The sequence below is a fragment of the Schistocerca serialis genome, chromosome 10, assembly GCF_023864345.2.
Source record: "Schistocerca serialis cubense isolate TAMUIC-IGC-003099 chromosome 10, iqSchSeri2.2, whole genome shotgun sequence".
Classification (NCBI taxonomy): Eukaryota; Metazoa; Arthropoda; class Insecta; order Orthoptera; family Acrididae; genus Schistocerca; species Schistocerca serialis.
Window position 1 is genome coordinate 100451219 of NC_064647.1, and position 22442 is coordinate 100473660.

Consider the following 22442-nt stretch of genomic DNA (forward strand, 5'->3'; position numbering starts at 1 on the left):
ATCAAACCTATTCCTGCATTACCCCTATTTGATTTTGTATTTATAACCCTGTATTCACCTGACCAAAAGTCTTGTTCCTCCTGCCACTGGACTTCACTAATTCCTACTATATCTTACTTTAACCTATCCATTTCCCTTTTTAAATTTTCTAACCTACCTGCCCGATTAAGGGATCTGACATTCCACTCTCCGATCCGTAGAACGCCAGTTTTCTTTCTCCTGATAACGACGTCCTCCTGAGTAGTCCCTGCCCGGAGATTCAAATGGGGAACTATTTTACCTCCGGAATATTTTACCAAAGAGGACGCCATCATCATTAACCATACAGTAGAGCTGCATGCCCTCGGGAAAAATTACGGCTGTAGTTTCCCCTTGCTTTCAACCGTTCGCAGTACCAGCACAACAAGGCCGTTTTGGTTAGTGTTACAAGGCCAGATCAGTCAATCTTCCAGACGCCCCTGCAACTGCTGGAAAAGCCGGCCGCGGTGGTCTCGCGGTTCTAGGCGCGCAGTCCGGAACCGCGCGACTGCTACGGTCGCAGGTTCGAATCCTGCCTCGGGCATGGATGTGTGTGATGTCCTTAGGTTAGTTAGGTTTAAGTAGTTCTAAGTTCTAGGGGACTGATAACCACAGCTGTTAAGTCCCATAGTGCTCAGAGCCATTAACTACTGAAAAGGCTGCTGCCCCTCTTCAGGAACCACACGTTTGTCTGGCCTCTCAACAGATACCCCTCCGTTGTGGTTGCACCTACAGTACGGCCATCTGTATCGCTGAGGCACGCAAGCCTTCTCACCAACTAAGGTCCATGGTTCATGGAGGGGGGGCACTTGGAAATATACTGAGTTAATTGTACTTTGGTCTTTTCCTGGCATTCTAATTACAAAGAACGTTAGATCAGCAGCGCATGGACCTCTATTGGGATATTCGCACTGGTAACGAACTCGTATTGTATTTTATACGTTGCTGTATCAAGGCAGAGACCGGAATACATCCAGCAAATAATTAGGTGTAGGAATGAAGAGGTTGGCACAGGAGATGAAATCACGGTGGGCCGCATGAAACCGGTGAATCTGAACGTGGTGTTATTGTCGGTGCTTGAGCGATGGGACATAGCATCTCCGAGGTACTGATGAAGTGGCGATTTTCCCGTACGACTACTTCACTAATGGGAATATCAGGAATCTGGTAAAAAATCATATCTCCGACATCGCTACGGACAGAACAAGATCTGCAAGAATGGGACCAACGATGACTGAAGAGAATCGTTCAACGCGACCCAAGTGCAAACCTTCGGCAAATTGCTGCAGATTTCAACGCTTATTGATGAATAAGTGTCAGCGTACGAATCATTCAGCGAAACATAATCGGTATGAGCTTTCGGAGCCGAAGGCCCACTATTGTACCGTTAATGACTGCATGGCACAAATATTTACGCCTCGCCTGGGCCCGTCAACACCGACATTGGACTGTTGCTTACTGAATACAAATTGCCTGGCCGGACCAGACTCATTTAAAATTGTGTCGAGCGGATGGACGCGTACGGTTATGCAGACCACCTCATGAATGCATAGACACTGCATGCCAGCAGGTGACTGTTCAAGCTGGTGGAGGCTCTGTAACGGTGTGGGGCGTGTGCAGTTGGAGTGATATGGGACCCCTGATACGTCTATATCCGACTGACAGGTGACACGTACGTAAGCATCCTGTCTGATCACCTGCATCCATTCATGCCCATTGTGCGTTTCGACAGACTCGGGCATTTCCAGCAGGACAATGCAAACGCCCCACACGTGCAGAATTGCTACAGAGTGTCTCCAGGAACACTCTTCTGAGTTTAAAAGACTCCCACTGGCCACGAAACTCCACGGACATGAGCATTATTAAACACATCTGGGATGCCTTGCAACAAGCTGTTCAGAAGAGATCTCCAGCCGTCGTGCTCTTACGGATTTATGGACTACGCTGCAGGATTCATGGTGTCAGTTCCCTTCAGCACTACTTGAGACAGTAGTCGAGTCCATGCTACGTCGTGCTGCGGCACTTCTGCGTGCTCGAGGGGTGGGGTGAGGGGGCGGGGGGCTACATGATGTTAGGCAAGTGTTCCAGTGTTTATGGCTCTTCAGTATATATAGACGGGGGGCAGGGAGGGGGAATGTGTGCGTGTGTGCGCGTGTTTAACAGTACTCGAAAAAAGATCCTTATCGGCAGGGACCAGTAACGGACTCCATGTGTTGTCAATGACGATCGGTTTCAAACCCAATAGTAGTTTCGTGTGTCAGAACCCGCAGGTTCATCCGAACCGGTTTTCGAGAGGCAACTGCGAAGTGAGCTGTATGCAACGCAGGTCTGGAGTCAGGTACCTGGAAGGAGGTCAGTGTTCGTCCCAGCGCCACGTAAATGTCCTCCATGCTTCGTCCACATTGTGTTATTTTGCTTCCAAGGTAGCTGAATTTCTTAACTTCGTCTGCTTATTGATCACCGAGCTTATACACCAAAAAATAAAGCACCCTTCATACACGGTGTGGTGATGGGCACGACAGATCACGACACCTGTGTTCTGCTATATCGTCACGTCTCCACGGCCATCCATACCACTGCACCGGTTCCGCCCGATCGACTCGCACAGACGCACCATTGCACTGCCGTGACGTCGAGATGGGTTGTCGTATGACCCCTGGTACCAGTTTCTCAACATTCACTGCGCTCGATAGTTGGTGAGTGTACTCTTTTGTGATGGATGACGAATACACTACTGGCCATTAAAATTGCTACACCAAGAAGGAATGTAGATGATAAACCGGTATTCATTGGACAAATATGTTATACTAGAACTGACATGTGATTACATTTTCACGCAATTTGGGTGCAGACATCCTGAGAAACCAGTACCCAGAACAACCACCTCTGGCCGTAAAAACAGCCTTGATACGCCTGGGCATTGAGTCAGAGCTTGGATGGCGTGTACAAGTGCAGATGCCCATGCAGCTTCAACACGATACCACAGTTCATCAAGAGTAGTGACTGGTGTATTGTCACAAGCCAGTTGCACGGTCACCATTGACCAGACGTTTTCAATTGGTGAGAGATCTGGAGAACGTGCTGGCTAGGGCAGCAGTCGAACATTCTCTGTATCCAGAAAGGCCTGTACAGGACCTGCAACATGCGGTCGTGCATTATCCTGCTGAAAGTTAGGGTTTCGCAGGGATCGAATGAAGGGTAGAGCCACGGGTCGTAACACATCTGAAAAGTAACGTCCACTGTTCAAAGTGCCGTCAGTGCGAACAACAGGTGACCAAGACGTGTAACCAATGGCACCCCATACCATCACGCTGGGTGATACGCCAGTATGGCGATGACGAGTACAAGCTTCCAATCTGCGTTCACCGCGATGTCGCCAAACACGGATGCGACCATCATGATGCTCTAAATAGAACCTCGATTCAATCGAAAAAATGACGTTTTGCCATTTGGTGCACCCAGGTTCGTCGTTGAGTACACCATCGCAGGCACTCCTGTCTGAGGTGCAGCGTCAAGGGTAACCGCAGCCATGGTCTCCGAGCTGATAGTCCATGCTCCATGCTGCTGCAAACGTCGTCGAGTTGTTCGTGCAGATGGTTATTGTCTTGCAAACGTCCCCATCTGTTGGCTCAGGGATCGAGACGTGGCTGCAAGATCCGTTACAGCCATGCCGATCAGATGCCTGTCATCTCGACTGCTAGTGATACGAGGCCGTTGGTATCCACCGATTCCATATTCCTTCTTTGGATCTCGACCAACGCTAGCAGCAATTTCGCGATACGATAAACTGTAATCCCGATACGCTACAATCCGACCTTTATCAAAGTCGGAAACGTGATGGTACGCATTTCTCCTCCTTACACGAGGCATCACAACAACGTTTCACCGGGCAACGCCGGTCAACTGCTGTTTGTGTATGAGAAATCGGTTGGAAACCTTCCCCAGCACGTTGTAGGTGTCGCCACCGGCGCCAACTTTGTGTGAAAGCTCTAAAAGCTAATCATTTGCGTATCACAGCATCTTCTTCCTGTAGGTTAAATTTCGCATCTGTAGCACGTCATCTTCGTGGTGTAGCAATTTTAATGGCCAGTAGTGTATTTTTCGCGTTAGCTTACATTTGCATTCCTTACGACAGAATGTATCTGCGTTACAAAATCAGTGGGGCGGCTGGACGGGGTTACGTGTACAGAAAAACGCTCGTCGGCGCAGTGTGCTTGGCTGGTTGGTAACCGCAGGTAGGAGAGAGAGAAAAGTGGAGGAGGGAGGGGGAGGGGGAGCAATTATCCGCAGCTTGTGAACGCCGTCTCTCAAGGTCACGATCTAATACAAGGGCACAGACGGCTTTCAGGGTCGAATCAAGTCCGTCGCTATGTCTGCAGTAAAGATATTCGCAGAGCTCCACACAGGCACAAAAGTCTCACCTGTGGACTACTATCTGACTAGTCTTCCATCTTGTATGACGTTATTCTGTAGAAGCCTCCGCTCATTTTTGCAATCTCTGATCGGTTACGAGTAATTAGGGTAAAGCCAGTACATCCGCCCCAGATTTCTTAACCCTTCGAGTACCAACGTTTTCTGCTCGAAAAGATGAAGACCTTAAGACCTCTCATGGTTATGATGGAGTGTCTTGCAGAATATTACTGTGCTGCACATGTTAGCCTTGTATTTAGCCATATTTGTAATTTTTCATTTAGGAATGGTCAGTTTCCTGAGCGATTAAAGGTCTCAGTAGTAAAGCCGTTTTATAAAAAGGGATAATGTAGATAATTTTAGACCTATTTCTATGCCATCAGTGTTTACAAAAGTTATCGAAAAGGCTGTGTATGTAACGTTAATTGATCATTTTATATCACACAATTTGCTATCAAATGTACAGTTCGGCTTTAGAAGTCGTTTGACAACTGAAAATGCTATATTCTCTTTTCTCTGTGAGGTACTGTATGGGCTAAACTAAAAGTTTCGAACGCTTGGCGTATTTTTTGATTTAATAAAGGCATTGCCGACCGCGGTGGCCGTGCGGTTCTAGGCGCTCCAGTCCGGAGCCGCGCTGCTGCTACGGTCGCAGGTTCGAATCCTGCCTCGGGCATGGGTGTGTGTGATGTCCTTAGGTTATTTAGGTTTAAGTAGTTCTAAGTTCTAGGGGACTGATGTCCACAGCAGTTGAGTCCCATAGTGCTCAGAGCCAATAAAGGCATTGGACTGTGTTGATCTCACAATATTGCTGCAGAAGTTGGACCATTACGGAATAAGGGGAGTAGCTCACAATTGGTTCACCTCTTACTTTAGCAACAGGCAACAAACGGTCATTATTCACAATATTGATAACGGCTGTGATGTGGGATCTGAGTGGGGTGCTGTCAAGTGGGGGTGCCCCAGGGATCAGTGTTGGGGCCGCTCCTGTTCCTTATTTATATAAATGATATGCCCTCTAGTATTATGGGTAACTCTAGAATATTTCTGGTTGCTGATGACACTAGCTTGGTAGTAAAGGATGTTGTGTGCAACATTGACTCGGTTTCAAATAGTGGAGTACATGACCTCAGTTCATGGCTTGTAGAAAATAAACTAACGTTAAATCACAGTAAGACTCAGTTTTTACAGTTTCTAACACACAATTCAATAAAACCTGACGTTTTAATCTCACAGAATGGGCATACGATTACTGAAACCGAACAGTTCAAATTTCTAGGTGTTCAGATAGATAGTAAGCTGTCGTGGAAAGCCCACGTTCAGGATCTTGTTCAAAGACTTAATACTGCCATTTTTACTACTTGAACGGTATCAAAAGTGAGTGATACTTCGACACGTAAATTAGTCTACTTTGCTTATTTTCATTCACTTATGTCGTATGGTATTATGTTTTGGAGTAACTCTTCGCATTCTATAAGGATCTTTTTGGCTCAGAAACGGGCGGTTCGGGCAATAAGTGGTGTGAGCTCACGAACCTCTTGTCGACCTCTGTTCACGAGTCTGGGCATTTTGACATTGGCCTGTCAATATGTATATTCCTTACTGTCGTTTCTTGTTACTAATATTAGTCTGTTCCCAAGAATAAGCAGCTTTCACTCGGTTAATACTTGGCAGAAATCAAACCTCCATTTGGATCGGACTTCCTCAACTCTTGTGCAAAAAGGTGTGCAGTATACTGCTATATCCATTTTCAATAAGCTGCCACTCGAATTCAAAAATCTTAGCAGTAATCCCCGCGCTTTCAAATCGAAACTGAAGAGTTTCCTCATGGGTCACTCCTTCTATTCTGTCGAGGAGTTCCTTGAAAAATTAAGCTGATTCTTTTTGTATTGTTGATTGCGTTTACTTAAACTTATGGACTGACTTTTTTGGTTCATAAATATTTTATTTGTATCTGTTATTACTTTTATGTTGTAATTTGATGTACTGACACGTTCCATGACCTTGGAGATTTGCTCCTCAATTCGGTTCTACGGAACTTGACATGTAAATAAAAAAATAAAAAAATTACATGTGGGAAGTCCCAGTGACTTGTATAAACATATACCATATGTTTGAAAAAGAACTCCCTAGTTTTAATGTGTCCTAGAATCTGTACAAAGTGACAGAGATTATTCTAGTTCGTGGTGTTTGATTCATCAACTCTCCCAAGTTTGACTCCCCTGCAGTTGGCAGGTCTGCTTGACCTTGAGACGCCACCAGTGCTCTCTTTTCCTCTGTTCCCTCAGATCACTCCAGGCGTGCGTGCAGCGCAGTGCAGAGCAGCTGAACAACAATGTGTACTCCGCAACTGAAAGCGCAGTGTGTTATTTGGCACGTGAAAACTGAGTCAGATAGAACAGTGCAACGTCATTTTAGACGTCAGTATGGTGGTGACCTACCTACAGCAAAAACTATCAGTCAATTAAAGTCTTTCAAGGAAACCGGTAGTGTTAAAAAATATATCGGCTCAACCACTTGATTATAGTGTAAAACACTAAGATTGACGCGTTTCGGAAGTTAAGCTTCCATCATCAGAATAATAAAAAGTAAAAGAACCTGTTAAAACTCGCTAAAATAGAACATGCACCAGGCACAATAAATTGATAATAAAATTAAAACATCGTGGCTACTTTCCTTGTTGCAGCCGTGTCTTCCAAGGTGCATCTCCACATAGTCGTCAAAATATTAAAAAAAAAATCTCTAAAATGGTGTCGCCTATGGTGTTCAGCATATAATTACATGGCTCTCTCCTCCATTGTCGTAAACTGCCCGTGCGTCTTCGTTGATACCACACACCACGTAGCAAAACACGACACTGAAACGCGAGTGAGCTCACGCACGAGTAAACAAGGAAGTCACAGAGATGTCTATACAATCAGATAACGTATACATGTTCCAGGGACCTCATGAAATGATGGTATCCTGCCAATTGCTAAAAGTGTAGTTACTAAAAGAAACCAGTGAAATGTTTGAAAAAGTTATTTGTATCACCAGTTAGCTGTTCATTCAGTGTGTTCTGATTATCTACGCTATGTATCGTAATTTCCAGCTGTTCTAGTAGATCCAACTTTTTGCCTTTGTCCTGTCTGTGTAAAATAACGAGATCCTGAACTGGAAATTACGATACATAACATGAATAATCAGAACACACTGAATGAACAGCTAACTGGTGATACAAATAACTTTTTCAAACATTTCACTGGTTAGTTTTAGTAACTACATTTTTAGCAATTGGTAGGATCCCATCATTTCATGACGTCCTTGGAACATGCATACGTTATCTGCTTATATAGACATCTCTGTGACTTCCTTGTTTACTTGCGCATAAGCTCACTCTCCTTTCAGTGTAGTGTTTGGCTATGTGGTGGGTGGTATCGACGAAGACGTACGGGCGGTTTACGACGATAAAGGAGAGAGACATGTGGTTAGATGTTGAACACCATAGGCGACACCATTTTAGAGTTTTTTTTTATATTTTGACGACTATGTGGAGATGCACCTTGGAAGACACGGCTGCAACAAGGGAAGTAGCCACGATGTTTTAATTTTATTATCAATTTTATTGTGCCTGGTGCATGTTCCATTTTAGCGAGTTTGAACAGCTTGTTTTACTTTTTATTATTCTGATGACGGAAGCTTGACTTCCGAAACGCGTCAATCTTAGTGTTTTACACTATAAACAAGTGGTTGAGCCGATATATTTTTTAACATTGACATTCACAACCACGACCTATCATCCAGTATGGATAAAATCAAAATGAAACCAGTATTCTTTTAAAAGCAAAATCGCCCGGTACACCGAGAACTTCTGAAGATGTTAATTGATCCGTGTTTCGCGTGTTCAGAGCCCGACGTAGTCTACAATTATGAGTGCCTAAAGGTACTGTGTATGATGTTGTGCGCAACAGACTTACGTTGTGTGCCTATAAATTGCAACTGCTACATGAAATAAAACCTACCGATAAAATCGAAAGGTATGAGTTTGCTGTTGACAGTGCGACACCCCGCACGTCCAGAATAGCTACAGAGTGGCTCCAGGAACAGAGTTTATACACTTCCGCTGGCCGCCGAACTCCCCAGACATGAACATTATTGAGCACATCTGGGACGCCTTGCAACGTGCTGTTCATCAGAGATCTCCACCCTCTCGTACTCTTACGGATTTATGGATAACCCTGCAGAATTCATGGCGTTAATTCCCTCCAGCACTACTTCAGGTACTAGTCGAGTCCATGCCACGTCGTGTTGCGTCACTTCTGCGAGCTCGCGGGGGCCCTACACGATATTAGGGAGGTATACTAGTTTCTTTGGCTCTTCAGGTACAAAGGGCCGCGTAATCTATGGATCATGTACGTTCTATATAGCTATCCTCCAGCTGTTACATAGAAATAAATAGTATTTGGAGCAAAAATTAAACTGTTATTGTTTAATGAAGATTATATTCGAAAATTGTTGTTTTGTACCGTGATACAGAGGGGTATTGTAGTAAAAACAAAAAGCAATACACAGCAGCGCTAGAAAACACAAATTCCTGAAAAAGAATAAAGGTAGCGTTAAGCAAAACCAAAAACATGTTTCTGTTATCCACAAATAACATTCGTACTAATCAATAGTAATAGGAAGCTCCTGTCTTTGATGATTATGAGAAACGTTCCATTGAGCACAAAATAACAATAATTGCGTAGATTTTTTTTATATTTCAGCAACTAAAGTGCATTTGCGTCAAAAGTGATTGTTTTGGTTACATAAAAGCACAAAAGTTACGTCGTCAACTAATTTTTATTGCTTATAAAATGCAATTTATATTTTTTAAGGATTTAACACAATGGATTAGCACTAACGACGTGCTGGATTAACTATGTACAAAACAACAAACAAGGGGAAGTCGTCGGCTCCCAGTTTTTCGTTCAGACATTCATTTATGTTTCTTTCCCTACCGATTCTACCAATACTCCCAGTAATCCTACAGTTTACTACATCATGTATGTACTGTAATAAAACGACAGAACCGTAGTTTTCGCAGAGTGCCACTCTATTCTCGACTGACCTTGAAGCTGTTGGTGATTCTCCACTTACAATTCTCCCCTTCCCGTTCTGTAGCGACGTGACCACTTCTCTTGATATCTAGTGGTAAATTGGGCACTATATAGGACTCTCCTGATACTTGCCATCATAAATTCTGTGTGAAATATCAGCGTTTCGCCTAAAATGTTTATTTTTATGGGAGGAAGGGAGGGAAGGAGCCATTAAGACCCCTTTATTTCACCCGCACCCAGTCCTTGAATCAGCACGTGGATATCTACTATGTACTGGCGATGCCGTAGTAATATCGAAACCTGTTTGTACGACCCGACATTAACGTGAGGTTCTTCTCTATTTTTGTGTACAGCTGGAGTCGCCGCCGACGACGCCCATGTCCGCCACAGCACCCGCCGCCCCCATGAGCTACGAGATCCGCCCACTGACGCAGCAGGATGGCCCCCGCATGATATCGTTCCTGCGGCGCCTCTTCTTCCGTGACGAACCGCTCAATGTGGCGGTGCAGCTGGTGCAGCCGGGGGAGGAGACGTGCCGCGAGCTGGAGGAGTACTGCCTCTCCTCGCTGCCCGACGGTAAGAAAGCATCTTCTGCCTAACTACCTGCCTACCAACCAACTCAGTAGCTCGCCTCTCTGTCGGCAGATTGCCACGTACGCCGGCGAGCGCCTGCTATCGCTGTGGATTGGCAACCCGCGGCACAAAGACGTCGTGTGGGTTGCCTCAACTACAGGGATCCACATCAGCTTGTGAAACTTGCGTAGCGGACGAAAGGATGGAACTGACAATTTTTTTATTATATATTTTTTGTATGGTTTCAAACAAGTACTACCACTTCGTGGATGGACTTGCTAGGTGTAAAAGGGTGAAAGAGTAATTATCACTTTATTTCTGCGTGAGAAGCGTATTGGGCACTAGGTCCTATAACCTCTGCAAGCTCTGGTTACTTTATTGCGTTTCATGTTACATACTGTTTAATTAATTTTACATATCTGACAAACAAAGTTACATTACCGGAATGAGATTTTCACTCTGCAGCGGAGTGTGCGCTGATATGAAACTTCCTGGCAGATTAAAACTGTGTGCCGGACAGAGACTCGAATGCTGGACCTTTGCCTTTCGCGGGCAAGTGCTCTACCAACTGAGCTACCCAAGCACGACTCACGACCTGTCCTCACAACTTTACTTCTGCCAGTACCTCGTCTCCTACCTTCTTTCAGGACTCATAGTTCTGCAAGGTCCGCAGAAGAGCTTCTGTAAAGTTTGGAAGGTAGGAGACGTGGTGCTGGCAGAAGTAAAGTTGTGAGGACGGGACGTGAGTCGTGCTTGGGTATCTCAGTTGGTAGAGCACTTGCCCGCGAACGGCAAAGGTCCCGAGTTCGAGTCTCGGTCCGGCACACAGTTTAAATCTGCCAGGATGTTTCAGTTACATTAGTTTTACTCGCTTTTTGTTTACGAGTATACATTACTTTGTGATGTCACTGAGGTGCCTCGATGATGGCGCGGGGGAACTCTGATGCGATGCCACATCTCAGGGGTGACAAACTCCGCACAATCGTCTGGTAGTGGGCGTTAGTGCGTCAGTGATAGCGAGCTGTTTTTGTGTGGATGATACGATTACTCCCCTGATGGTCTCCACGTGCAGTTGCTGATGGAGATGGCTGATATTTGGTACAAATGGCTCTGAGCACTATGGGACTTAACATCTATGGCCATCAGTCCCCTAGAACTTAAAACTACCTAAACCTAACTAATTTAAGTACATCACACAACACCCAGTCATCACAAGGCAGAGAAAATCCCTGACCCCGCCGGGAATCGAACCCGAAAACCCGGGCGCGGGAAGCGAGAACGCTACCGCACGACCAGGAGCTGCGGTCAGAGCTGATATTTGCCCATCTAGGTACTCGTAGGATTGACAGTAGACATCGGTTTTGTAGGGTTTGCAACGGTTTGAGATTGTTGTTACAGGTAATCCCCCAGGAGGAGCACCTATAAAATATAGACAGTAGTATCGTTGTCCGGTAGAGGCTTAGTTTGGACCTGACTTTCTCATGTTTACTCGACAGCAGTGGTTATAAATGTTGAAACAGATGCACGGTGTTGTATAGTTTTCCCTGAAGAAACAAAAGAAAAGTTCGGAGTACGCATTAAGGTCCATGGAGAAGAAATAAAAACTTTGAGGTTCGCCGATGACATTGTAATTCTGTCAGAGACAGCAAAAGACTTGGAAGAGCAGTTGAACGGAATGGACAGTGTCTTAAAAGGAGGATATAAGATTAACATCAACAAAAGCAAAACGAGGATAATGGAGTGTAGTCGAATTAAGTCGGGTGATGCTGAGGGAATTACATTAGGAAATGAGACACTTAAAGTAGTAAAGGAGTTTTGCTATTTCGGGAGCAAAATAAGTGATGATGTTCGAAGTAGAGAGGATATAAAATGTAGACTGGCAATGGCAAAGAAAGCGTTTCTGAAGAAAAGGAATTTGTTAACATCGAGTATAGATTTAAGTGTCAGAAAGTCGTTTCTGAATCTATTTGTATGGAGTGTAGCCAAGTATGGAAGTGAAACGTGGACGATAAATAGTTTAGACAAGAAGAAAATAGAAGCTTTCGAAATGTGGTGCTACAGAAGAATGCTGAAGATTAGATGGGTAGATCACATAACTAATGAGGAGGTACTGAATAGAATTGGGGAGGATTTTGTGCCACAACTTGACCAGAAGAAGGGATCGGTTGGTAGGACATGTCCCATAGTGCTCAGAGCCATTTGAACCATTTTTAATTTGCTCTATCTTAACACTTAAAGGTTTGTCGATGACACTCATTCTGTCAGAGACAACAAAGGACTTGGAAGAGGAGTCCAACGGAATGAACGATGTCTTGAGAAAAGGAGATAAGATAAACATCAACGAAAACAAAACGAGGAAAACGCAGTGTGGTCGACTTAAATCGGATGACGTTGATGGAATTAGATTACGAAAGGAAACGCTAAAAGTACCTGATGGAAATGCCGTGTGGCTCGGGCCACCCGTCGGGTAGACCGTTCGCCTGATGCAAGTCTTTCGAGTTGACGCCACTTCGGCGACTTGCGTATCGATGGGGATGAAATGACGATAATAAGGACAACACAACACCCAGTCCCCGAGCGGAGAAAAGCCGGGAATCGAACCCGGGCCGTTATACATGACATTCCGTCGCGCTGACCACTCAGCTACCAGGGGCGGACAGTAGTAGATAAGTTTTGCTAGTTGGACAGTAAAGTAGATTGCCAATGGCAAGAAAAGTTTCTGTAGAAGAGAAATTTGTTAACATCGGTTACAGTTTTAAGCGTTAGTGGCCGTGCGGTTAAAGGCGCTGCAGTCTGGAACCGCAAGACCGCTACGGTCGCAGGTTCGAATCCTGCCTCGGGCATGGATGTTTGTGATGTCCTTAGGTTAGTTAGGTTTAACTAGTTCTAAGTTCTAGGGGACTAATGACCTCAGCAGTTGACTCCCATAGTGCTCAGAGCCATTTTTAAGCGTTAGAAAGCCATTTCTGAAGGTGTTGGTCTGCTGTGTAGCCGTACATGGAAGTGAAACATGGACGATAAACTATTTAAACGAAAAGAGACTAGAAGTTTTGAAATGTGATGCTATAGATAACTGCTGAAGATCAGATGTGTAGATCACGTAACTAAAGAGGAGAGTCCTCAGCATTACGCTACAGAGATAGCACAAGAAACATTGATGCTAGTGAGATCTAATCTCGAAACATGTTGTTAATTAAATAATACAAGTAGTCAACAAATTCTGTGAATGTTATTGGTATTTTCAAATTCTTTTCATGTATTTGAAACTGTCACAGTCGCTAAACACTCAATATGACTTTAAATAGCTGCGGGAACAAGGAACAATTAGCAAGCGATAAACTGTTTTGCTTTCATTATTTCGTATGTCTGTAAGCGAGGTGAAGTTCATAAAAGGTTTGAAATTACGTTTAAAGGTCGGCCGGGGTGGCTGAGCGGTTCTAGGCGCTTCAGTCTGGAACCGCGCGACCGCTACGGTCGCAGGTTCGAATCCTGCCTCGGGCATTGATGTGTGTGATGTCCTTAGGTTAATTAGCTTTAAGTAGTTCTGAGTTCTAGGGGACTGATGACCTCAGCAGTTAAGTCCCATAGTGCTCAGAACCATTTTTTACGTTTAAAGTTTGTTTGAAAACACTAGTTGCTCGGTTTATCAAACAGTTGTTTTTAAGATTGGGCCTTGCATGTGTAAAACACCTTAAAATTACGTTTAAGACTCGTTGGAAGTCACTAAGTAGATGGATGAGTACAGTCTCAGTAATGTGTGTTTTGTTTTAGCATCTCAGATCTAGGATGTCATACCTCCGATCAGTGTATAGTATAGTGACATAATTTTGAATGTACATTCAGTTGTATATCTGGATATTGTCTGTAAAACGTGTTGCAATAGAGTTAGTAATAAGGAAGTATTCATTTAAAATGTCATGCGTGATGATGAAGCTACACTATGTGATCAAAAGTATCCGGACACCCCCAAAAACATACGTTTCTCATATTAGGTGCATTGTGCTGCCACCTACTGCCAGGTACCCATATCAGCGACCTCAGTAGTCATTAGACATCGCGAGAGAACAGAATGGGGCGCTCCGCGGAACTCAAGGACATCGAACGTAATCAGGTGATTGGGAGTCACTTGTTCCAAACGTCTGTACGCGAGATTTCCACGCTCTTAAATATCCCTAGTTCCGCTGTCTCAGATGTGATAGTAAGGTGGAAATCTGAAGGAACACGTACAGCACAAAAGCTTAGACCTCGTCTGTTGCCTGACACAGACCGCCGACAGTTGAAGAGGGTCGTAGTGTGTAATAGACGGACATCTACCCAAACCGTCACACAGGAATTCCAAACTGCAAGGATTCCAAACTGCAGCAATTCCAAACTGCAGCAATTCCAAACTGCAGCAATTCCAAACTGCATCAGGATCCACTGCAAGTACTATGACAGTCGAGAGGTGAGAAAACTTGGATTTCATGGTCGAGCGGCTGCTCATAATCCACAAATCACGCCAGTAAATGTCAGACGACGCCTCGCTTGGTGTACGGAGCGTCAACATTGGACGATTGAACAGTGGAAAAATGTTGTGTGGAGTGACGAATCAGGTACACAATGTGACGATCCGCTGGCAGGGTGTGGGTATGGCGAATTCCCGGTGAACGTCATCTGCCAGCGTGTGTAAATTTCGGAGACGGTGGTGTTATATGTGGTCGTGTTTTTCATAGAGGGGGCTTGCACCCTTTCTTGTTTTGCATGGCGCTGTCACAGCAGAAGCTTACATTGATGTTTTAAGTACCTTCTTGCTTCCCGCTGTTGAAGAGCAATTCGACGATGGCGATTGGATCTTTCAACACGATCGAGCACCTGTCCATCCTACACAGCCTGTGTTGGAGTGGTTACACGACAATAACATCCGTGTAATCCACTGGCCTGCACAGAGTCCTGACCTGAATCCTATAGAACACCTTTGGGATGTTTGGGAACGCCGACTTCGTGCCAGGCCTCACCGACCGACATCGGTACCTCTCCCCAGTGTAGCACTCCGTGAAGAATGGGCTGCCATTTCCCAAGAAACCTTCCAGCAACCTGATTGAACGTATGCCTGCGAGAGTGGAAGCTGTCATCAAGGCTAAGGGTGGGCCAACACCATATTGAATTCCAGCATTACCGATGTAGAACGCCACGAACTTGTAAGTCATTTTCAGCCAGGTGTCCGGATACTTTTGATCACATATTGCAAATGCTCAAAGAGTTTATTGGAAGTGAGTAATTTCTCTGATTCTCCATTACTGGATGTACGTAATCTAGATAATTTGCGTGCAATGAGTTACGCTGCCTTAAGACGTACGCACAGAATGTAACTTCAATAGCGCGTGGTTATGATTAAACTTCCGCTACTTGAGCCAATATAGACGGAAAATTATTTACCGTATGGGTACCATACTTTATATGAATGATGTTCACACTGTGCGCTGCAAGATTTTCGTTGTTAGTAGTGTTTAGTATCGTGGCTCGCCGTTAGGCGCCGGTAGTTGTACGGTGACGTAAGGCTGATACACAAACAGCAGTGTGCATTACAGTTGCAGACAATCACCATGGATCTGGACGTGGTGAGTAGCGCTTTACTCGGAGAGATGTTTTACTAAGACAGCTGAACATACTGTGCCCCACTGTTCGGAAAGTACTGCGAAGAACTATGTGAAATGGAATCTCTAGTGTGGTTGCCAGCTGCTGTGCATGCAGACATTCGTCAGTTTCAGCAACATTTGTAACCTGTAACTGGTTTTTTCCATTACAAATGTTTTCTTTAAAGCCTGCGACTGTGAAAACAGTGGGTTTGTTTGTAAATAACTTTTCTGCTACCAGTCACGATTTTTATATTTTACACGACGCGTTTGGTAAATGATTCCCATTTTCAAGTGTGTTTTCTCTTTGTATTATGCCATTTTACTTAAAGTTTTCGATGTGTGACGTTCTGCTTTGTTTTGTTGACTTTACTGCATATATATATATATATATATATATATATATATATATATATATATATATATATATATATATATATACTCCTGGAAATGGAAAAAAGAACACATTGACACCGGTGTGTCAGACCCATCATACTTGCTCCGGACACTGCGAGAGGGCTGTACAAGCAATGATCACACGAACGGCACAGCGGACACACCAGGAACCGCGGTGTTGGCCGTCGAATGGCGCTAGCTGCGCAGCATTTGTGCACCGCCGCCGTCAGTGTCAGCCAGTTTGCCGTGGCATACGGAGCTCCATCGCAGTCTTTAACACTGGTAGCATGCCGCGACAGCGTGGACGTGAACCGTATGTGCAGTTGACGGACTTTGAGCGAGGGCGTATAGTGGGCATGCGGGAGGCCGGGTGGACGTACCGCCGAATTGCTCAACACGTGGGGCGTGAGGTCTCCACAGTACATCGATGTTGTCGCCAGTGGTCGGCGGAAGGTGCACGTGCCCGTCGACCTGGGACCCGACCGCAGCGACGCACGGATGCACGCCAAGACCGTAGTATCCTACGCAGTGCCGTAGGGGACCGCACCACCACTTCCCAGCAAATTAGGGACACTGTTGCTCCTGGGGTATCGGCGAGGACCATTCGCAACCATCTCCATGAAGCTGGGCTACGGTCCCGCACACCGTTAGGCCGTCTTCCGCTCACGCCCCAACATCGTGCAGCCCGCCTCCAGTGGTGTCGCGACAGGCGTGAATGGAGGGACGAATGGAGACGTGTCGTCTTCAGCGATGAGAGTCGCTTCTGCCTTGGTGCCAATGATGGTCGTATGCGTGTTTGGCGCCGTGCAGGTGAGCGCCACAATCAGGACTGCATACGACCGAGGCACACAGGGCCAACACCCGGCATCATGGTGTGGGGAGCGATCTCCTACACTGGCCGTACACCACTGGTGATCGTCGAGGGGACACTGAATAGTGCACGGTACATCCAAACCGTCATCGAACCCATCGTTCTACCATTCCTAGACCGGCAAGGGAACTTGCTGTTCCAACAGGACAATGCACGTCCGCATGTATCCCGTGCCACCCAACGTGCTCTAGAAGGTGTAAGTCAACTACCCTGGCCAGCAAGATCTCCGGATCTGTCCCCCATTGAGCATGTTTGGGACTGGATGAAGCATCGTCTCACGCGGTCTGCACGTCCAGCACGAACGCTGGTCCAACTGAGGCGCCAGTTGGAAATGACATGGCAAGCCATTCCACAGGACTACATCCAGCATCTCTACGATCGTCTCCATGGGAGAATAGCAGCCTGCATTGCTGCGAAAGGTGGATATACACTGTACTAGTGTCGACATTGTGCATGCTCTGTTGCCTGTGTCTATGTGCCTGTGGTTCTGTCAGTGTGATCATGTGATGTATCTGACCCCAGGAATGTGTCAATAAAGTTTCCCCTTCCTGGGACAATGAATTCACGGTGTTCTTATTTCAATTTCCAGGAGTATATATATATATATATATATATATATATATATATATATATATATATATATATATAGGTTTGCATCACCCCAGTTCCCAGAACTCCTGAAGATAGACGTTGACTGTGGATATTGTATCACAGACGCAGTCCCTTTGTCTGTTGTTACTAAACCCACCCAAAGATGTAAACAATCATGCATGAGCAGCGCCTAGTAGACGGAGGGGGTCCGACAGCCGATCAGTTCCAGTCATTCCACCAGGAGGGAGGTACACGGCTCGTGTTGCCTGTGGTTCAACCATGCCTAGATAGTCAGTACCGCGGTTCGGTCGCGTCCGTATTGTTACTTTGTGCCAGGAAGACTCCCAACAAATGAAGTGTCCAGGCGTCTCGGAGTGAATGAAAGTGATGTTGTTCGGATATGGAGGAGATACAGAGCGACAGGAGCTGTCGATGAAATGCCTCGCTCAGACCGCCCAAGGGCTACTACTGCAGTGGATGACCGCTACCTACAGATTATAGCTTGGAGGAACCCTGACAGAAACGCCACCATGTTGGCTAATGCTTTTCGTGCAGCCACAGGACCTCGTGATACGACTCAAACTGTGCACAGTAGGTTGCATGATGCGCAACTTCACTCCCGACGTCCATGGCGAGGTCCATCTTTGCAACCACGATACCATGCAGTGCGGTACAGATGAGCCCAACAACATGCCGAATGGCCCGCTAAGGGTTGGCATCATGTTCTCTTCACCGATGAATGTCGCATACGCCTTCAACAATCGTCGGAGTCACACTGTTCAACGAGTGCACCCAGGTGGAGCTTCCCTGCTGCTTTGGGGTGTCATTATGTGGGACCGACGTACGCCGCTATTGGTCGTGGAAGGTGTCATAACGGCTGTACGATACTTGAATGCCATATCGGCAGCATATTGGCGAGTTTGAGAATGAATTCCTTCAGGACAAAGACATCGCTCGACTAGAGTGGCCAGCATGATCTCCACACACGAACCCGATCGAATATGCTTTGGATAGATTGAAAAGGGCTGTCTATGGACGACGTGGCCCACGAACCACTCTGAGGGATCTACGCCTAATCGCCGTTGAAGAGTGAGACAATCTGGAACAACAGTTCCTTGATGAACTTGTGGATAGTATGCCACGACGAATACTGGGTATTAGAGGTACCGATGTGTACAGCAATCTGGACCAACACCTCTGTAGGTCTCGCTGTATGGTGGTACAACGTGCAATGCGTTGTTTTCATGAGTAATGAAAATGGCGGAAATGATGATTATGTTGACTTCTATTCCAGTTTTCTGCACAGGTTCCGGAACTCTCGGAACAGAGGTGATGCAAAACGTTTTTTGATGTTTATATAGAAGTTTGGTTCGGTCCAGGTGGCGTGTACGGATAGCCGAAGCAGTTAAGGCTTCTGCTCGCGATAAGCGGGAGATCCGTGTATGAGTCCTGGTCCAGTACAAATTTTCCCGAATTACAAATGAAATCTACAGCCGATGTCGCCCGGTATTCCGAATGTCGAAGTAACTGAGATGCGTGGGCATTTCGAAAAGTAAAGATACAGTGGCTCGCAGTCCTTAAATAGAACATTTATTTAGGCAACGTCAGTTACATCTTACTAACTGGATTATTTGTTATTTTTCGACACAATCACCCCCGTTATCCAAACATTTGTTAAGTCGGTGCACAAGCTTTTGTGTCCCACAGTCATAGAAGGTTGCCGCCTGTTGTCGGAACCACATTTCAACTTCATCTTTGATAACGATTTTAAACATGGCTGCAACAGCAACTGTTGAAATTCTTCACGATAAAGGACGACAGCCAAAACAGTTGCAGGATAAAAATTTATTAAAATTCTTGGCGAAGGTTTCGGTACATGTAAATATACCTTCATCAGAAGTAAAAAATCTAAAATTACATCATGCAATGGCACAATTGTTTCATTAATCTCCATTGCATGATGTAATTTTAGATTTTTTACTTCTGATGAAGGTATATTTATATGTACCGAAACCTTGGTCAAGAATTTTAATAAATTTTTATCCTACAACTGTTTTGGCTGTCGTCCTTTATCGTGAATCATCTTTGATCTCTTCATCGTCGTGGAATGATTTTCCCCCAAGATGTGACTCCAGGTAACGGAAGACATGGATGGGGGATGGTCCAATACGTCCCATTTGAGTTGTTTGAGTAGTGCTTTGGTTACGAGCGCTTTGTGAGGCCGAGCGTTGTCATGAAGCAAGCGGACTCCACTTGTCAGCATTCCCCTGTGTTTGTTTTGAATTGCCCTTCGAAGACGTTTCAAAGTCTGGCAATATGCAGGAGCATTAATTGTCGTTCCAGGAGACATAAATTCCAACAGAAGAATGCCTTGCCTGTCCCAAAAAACACAAGCCATGATTTTCTTCGCTGAAATCGACGTTTTGCATTTCTTGGCTTTTGATGAATTCGAATGGTGCCATTGCGTTGATTGTTGCTTGGATTCAGGTGTATGGTGATAAACCCACGCTCGTCACCTGTCACAATGTGATCAAGAAACTCATCACCTGCTTTAGCATAGCGTGTGAGGAAGTCGAGTGCAAAGCCCATCCTTTTCTGTTTGTGTTCTTCCGTTAACAGTTTTGGAACCTAGCGCGCACGCAATTTCCTATACCCTAACTTGACAGTCACAACGTCATAAAGAGTTGTCATTCACACGTCCGCTATGATCTGATGCAATTCTTTCAATGTGAGACGTCTATTCGCACGGAATGCTTCCTCTGTTCTCCGCAGAAGGGCATCAGAGATCACAGATGGCCAACCTGTTCTTTGTTCGTCATGACCATCGGTCCTACCTTCAGAGAAATGACGACACCATTTCGTTACATTTTGTCGATTCATAATGTTCGCATAAACAGAAAGAATTTCTTTGTGAATATCCGCTGGTCGCTGACCTTTTGCATGAACAAAACGTATGACGGAGCGCACTTCGCATTTGGCGGGATTCTGAATCAGTACAGCCATTTTAAACACGACCTACTCCAACCAGAAGCAACGTTCAACTGCCGAACGACCGCGAGGAGAAAGCTAACGGTTCAAGGTTACCACCAGTGTTGCCAACTTGCTCGGCAAAACTCTTCTGTTCCTCTGGCGTACAGTGTATCTTTACTTTCCGAAATAGCCTCATACTTTGTTGACAGTTACGGTTTATGGCCTGTAGATGCTTACAGTAGTTTGGTGTAAAGATGGGCAAAACTGTTCTTTTCAGAGATCGGATCACAACTGTTAACTCCCTGAAATGAACTAGCTCTTTTTCATGACTCACCACTCATTCACAATAGAAAATAATAAGAACTTTTTTTGGGTGATCGGAAAATGTTGTAACTTGAGATTTACATTAACAATATATTTGGCTATAATGTATTAAAATTTCATTAACATCGTACAAATACATCACAAGCCATTTATTTTTAAAGTGAACGTTTCCTTCCGAAGACGCCTAAAATCGCAAAATCCGTACTACAATTAGAAAAAAATATATAAATTTTACTGTAAGACCAAACTGCTGCATATAGCCTTACGCAGAATAAGACAAGGAATATATTGGTGTATCACATTTTGCGATACGTCCGCTCATAATTAAAGCGTAAATTCGAGTGTCCATAATAAAAAATCCTATAGTAAGAGGAGTCGCCAGGAACCTAATCTGATTAGTTTAAACAAATAAAAATAAAATAAAAACAAATGATGTATACATAACATAATTGTGTAATATACATACTGGTACTACTACGAAGAACAATATCCAGTAGAGACGAACTCCGATGCAGAGGCGCTGAGTCAAGCAGGTCGAGCCGCGAGCTGTATTACTGTGTGAGCTAAGACCGCAGAGACGGGAGTGACACCTGAGTTGCTTTGCTCAACGCTCTGGCTAGAGAGCAGTGGGGTGGGCGTTGAGCGGGCGAGTTCCGAGGGTGGGGGGAGCGCTGAACGGCCACCAGCCACCCGCTCCGAGACAAATCGTCCGTTCTCAAGCGAGCAGGCTGTTGCAAGTTCTCCGCTAGGAGGCTCTCTGTCCTGTTGCTCGCATCAACTGCCCAGAGGGCAGCACGTGCGACTGAAACGATCGCCGATGGAGTGCGATGCTAAGTTAAGGTGTGCCAGACACTGCACGCAGCAGAGGAAGCACAGAGACGGCAGGGCATATGTGAAACACAAGATCCAATGGGGCACTCCACAATGCAGGCAGCCAAGGCAGAAGCAGGGCAGAGGCCGGCGCTGGCTGTGTTGTGTGGCCCTGCTGATCTGCTCTGACTCTCTCTCTCTCTTTCTCTGCTGTGGGAAACGTTTGGAGGTACCGTTCCTTTTTTTCTGAATCACTGTTTGTTCACTCCTTTGAAAGATTCAACTTATGAATCAGTTCAGGAGCGGATCCCCCATCTCTAGTTTGGTGTCTGGGGTACTGTGGCTACCCGCCTAGGTAACGTTGCGTGGCGCGATGTTGCAGACCTGTCGCTGATGGCGGTGGACGCGGCGTCGGGCGAGCTGCTGGCGGTCTGCATCAACGGCATCCACGAGCCGGGCGGAGAGGCGGAGGGGGAGGCGGCGGCTGCGCAGTGCCCCAACCCGCGCTTCCGGCGCATCCTGCAGCTGCTCGCGTTCGTCGACGGCCGCGCCTCGGCGGCGCTCAAGCAGCGCTTCCCGGACCCGGCCGACCGCCGCCAGCTCGAGGTGCGCATCCTCAGCGTGGACGGCGCGGCGCGCGGCCGGGGGCTCGCCACGGCACTCATCAGCCGCACCAGGTGGGTGGCCGCCCCCGCACTCCGACAGAGGACAGGGCTGGGACACTGGACTGTCACGCATCTGGACACCTGCTTGTGGACACCTACAGAGGTGGTGGTCCAGATTTAGTTT

At 45.8% G+C, this 22442-nt stretch overlaps 1 protein-coding gene across 2 annotated transcripts in view; it reads left to right on the forward strand.

Moving 5' to 3' along the window:
- Positions 1-22442, forward strand: part of LOC126424859 (arylalkylamine N-acetyltransferase 1-like) — a 251708-nt gene that overhangs the window by 213010 nt on the left and 16256 nt on the right. For both annotated transcript variants that reach the window (XM_050087673.1, XM_050087674.1), the window contains exons 2-3: positions 9860-10082; positions 22036-22330. In XM_050087673.1, the coding sequence (XP_049943630.1) occupies positions 9860-10082; positions 22036-22330 (518 nt within the window). The remainder of the gene's footprint in view (positions 1-9859; positions 10083-22035; positions 22331-22442) is intronic.